Source organism: Penaeus monodon, chromosome 3 (genome assembly GCF_015228065.2).
Source record: "Penaeus monodon isolate SGIC_2016 chromosome 3, NSTDA_Pmon_1, whole genome shotgun sequence".
NCBI lineage: Eukaryota > Metazoa > Arthropoda > Malacostraca > Decapoda > Penaeidae > Penaeus > Penaeus monodon.
The window spans coordinates 53,735,230-53,737,494 of NC_051388.1; the positions used below are offsets into that span (position 1 = coordinate 53,735,230).

Consider the following 2,265-nt stretch of genomic DNA (forward strand, 5'->3'; position numbering starts at 1 on the left):
ATTATTATTATTGCGTCAGTGAATCCGGCCCTGAAGCCATGGGATATTTTCTGGGTGGTCATGGAGTAATATGAGTTTTGCCTCCATTCCTACATATAAATAGCGACCATATACCAATGAACTTGAATCTTTCCATACAGAATTCTTATCCTATACCTATCGGCACCATTACGCTATTCAATAACAAGTAAAAACTGAATCTTTAAAGATGACAGCCACTGAACGGGCCTGAGAGATTATGAAATATTAGTCGGGGGTCGCAGAACAGAAAAGTTTGGAATAATTAATGTAGACACTCATTTTAAATGGATACCGTTTTACACTGAGAATTGTTCTTCTGTTTTCGGTTTTATTGACAGTTACCATTTAACAGAAAACGGTTGCGAGGAGAAACTAATGTAAAGCGATGCAACTGCAAGTTATATCCTTCAGTATTTCATATCAGCTGTAAGTAACAACCAGCATTATTTTTTCCCCCACAGTTATTCTTGTGGTACTGGAACGCCAATAAAGATTAACTGAATCGCGAAAACAGAGCAACAAATGAAAAGCATTAGGATAGACATCTAACTTTTCTCTTTTTTTATTGTTTCTTGATGTAAAGACATAAATACATTTAATCCATGATCCACATGAATATTAAATAGATAATACTGATATTACAATACAATGTGTTTTGTCATGCATTAATTAGGAGAATCTATCACATTAACTATATCTTTATTTGAATGGTTATACATATAAATTTATTTGTAGGTATTTTAATGATGGTTATCCTGTGTGCGTGTATGTGTGTGTGTGTGTGTGTGTGTGTGTGTGTGTGTGTGTGTGTGTGTGTGTGTGTGTGTGTGTGTGTGTGTGTGTGTGTGTGTGTGTGTGTTGTGTGTGTGTGTGTGTGTGTGTGTGTGTGTGTGTGTGTGTGTGTGTGTGTGTGTGTGTGTGTGTGTGTGTGTGTGTGTGTGTGTGTGTTGCGTCTGACAGATACATGGAATGACCTTACAAAACAGTTTATTATGAAAAAATAATAAGTCTAACAAACAATATCGTCATCAGAGGCCATTCAGATCTCGCAAAACACCAATGTCTCACTTAAGAGCTCCTAGCTTCGTTGTCGGTTTCGAAGCTGGCGTTCTGATAACCACTCGAGGTCTGTCAAGAAAAATAAAAGGCATTCATTGTTAGAAACGAAAAATAAATAATACGAGAGAGAGAGAGAGAGAGAGAGAGAGAGAGAGAGAGAGAGAGAGAGAGAGAGAGAGAGAGAGAGGGAGGGAGAGAGAGAGAGAGAGAAACACACACACACACACACACACAATATATATATATATATATATATATATATATATATATATATATATATAGATAGATAGATAGATAGATAGATAGATAGATACATAGATAGATAGATAGATATATAGATATATAGATAGATAGATAGATAAACAAATAAATAAGCAAACAGAAATAAAGAGGGAGGGATCATCTTACCCTTTTATTTCCCTTTTTCTTCTTGTAGAACGCGTACCCTCCGTAGCCAGCCAGCGCGACAACGACCAGACCCCCCAAGACACCCAGGACGATGGCGACGGTGGGATCATATGGGTCTTCTGGACTCAGCTTTTCTTCGACGACTTTTTCAGCGTCGTCGATGGACTTTGGAAGAGAAGGAGAGTTTTTTTTATTTATTTATTTATTTTTTTATTTTTTTTTTAAGGGTTAGGTTCAAAATACGGGGTGGTGTTTCAATGCCCGAGGTGATTTGTTGTGGTTAGCTTTAGGACGTCTTTGGTAGAGCAGGGAAAAAGTATCAACGCGTTGGATTTTTTTTTTCGGCAAAGCGTTGGTCTGTTTTACGTCATCGTTTAAACTCCGCCCTTTAAGCTTGAGAACATGTCTGAAATTCAATTCCTTGTGACTATTGTGCTTATTTTTTTTCACTGGAGAAGCCTTGCCGTGCTTAAATTTTACAACGGAAATGCGTTAAATATATTTCTAGATCATTCTGTATTCAGAGATCAAAGAAATAAACTATGAACACAGAGATTATCTTCGTTGTTGATACAGTCATTGGAAATACCTGGAAACTTTTCCTCTTAAAAACATTCTCAATTGATTTCTTCGATTTTGTATATTGCTAATAACGTTTGTTTGTATAAAGTTTGAACATGTAATATGGCTTTGATAGCAATGAATATTATAAGATTTAAGAGATCTTATATTATATAAAGCTGATCAAATAACAAAAATTGTTTGTTGTTACTGTAA

At 35.8% G+C, this 2,265-nt stretch overlaps 1 protein-coding gene across 1 annotated transcript in view; it reads right to left on the minus strand.

Moving 5' to 3' along the window:
- Window positions 1-567: 567 nt before the first annotated feature.
- Window positions 568-2,265, minus strand: part of LOC119597149 (proteoglycan 4-like) — a 7,623-nt gene continuing 5,925 nt past the window's right edge. The window contains exons 4-5 of the mRNA XM_037946665.1: window positions 1,489-1,653; window positions 568-1,149 (exon numbers count right to left, since the gene is read on the minus strand). Coding sequence (XP_037802593.1) covers window positions 1,090-1,149; window positions 1,489-1,653 — 225 coding nt within the window. The 3' untranslated portion in view covers window positions 568-1,089. The remainder of the gene's footprint in view (window positions 1,150-1,488; window positions 1,654-2,265) is intronic.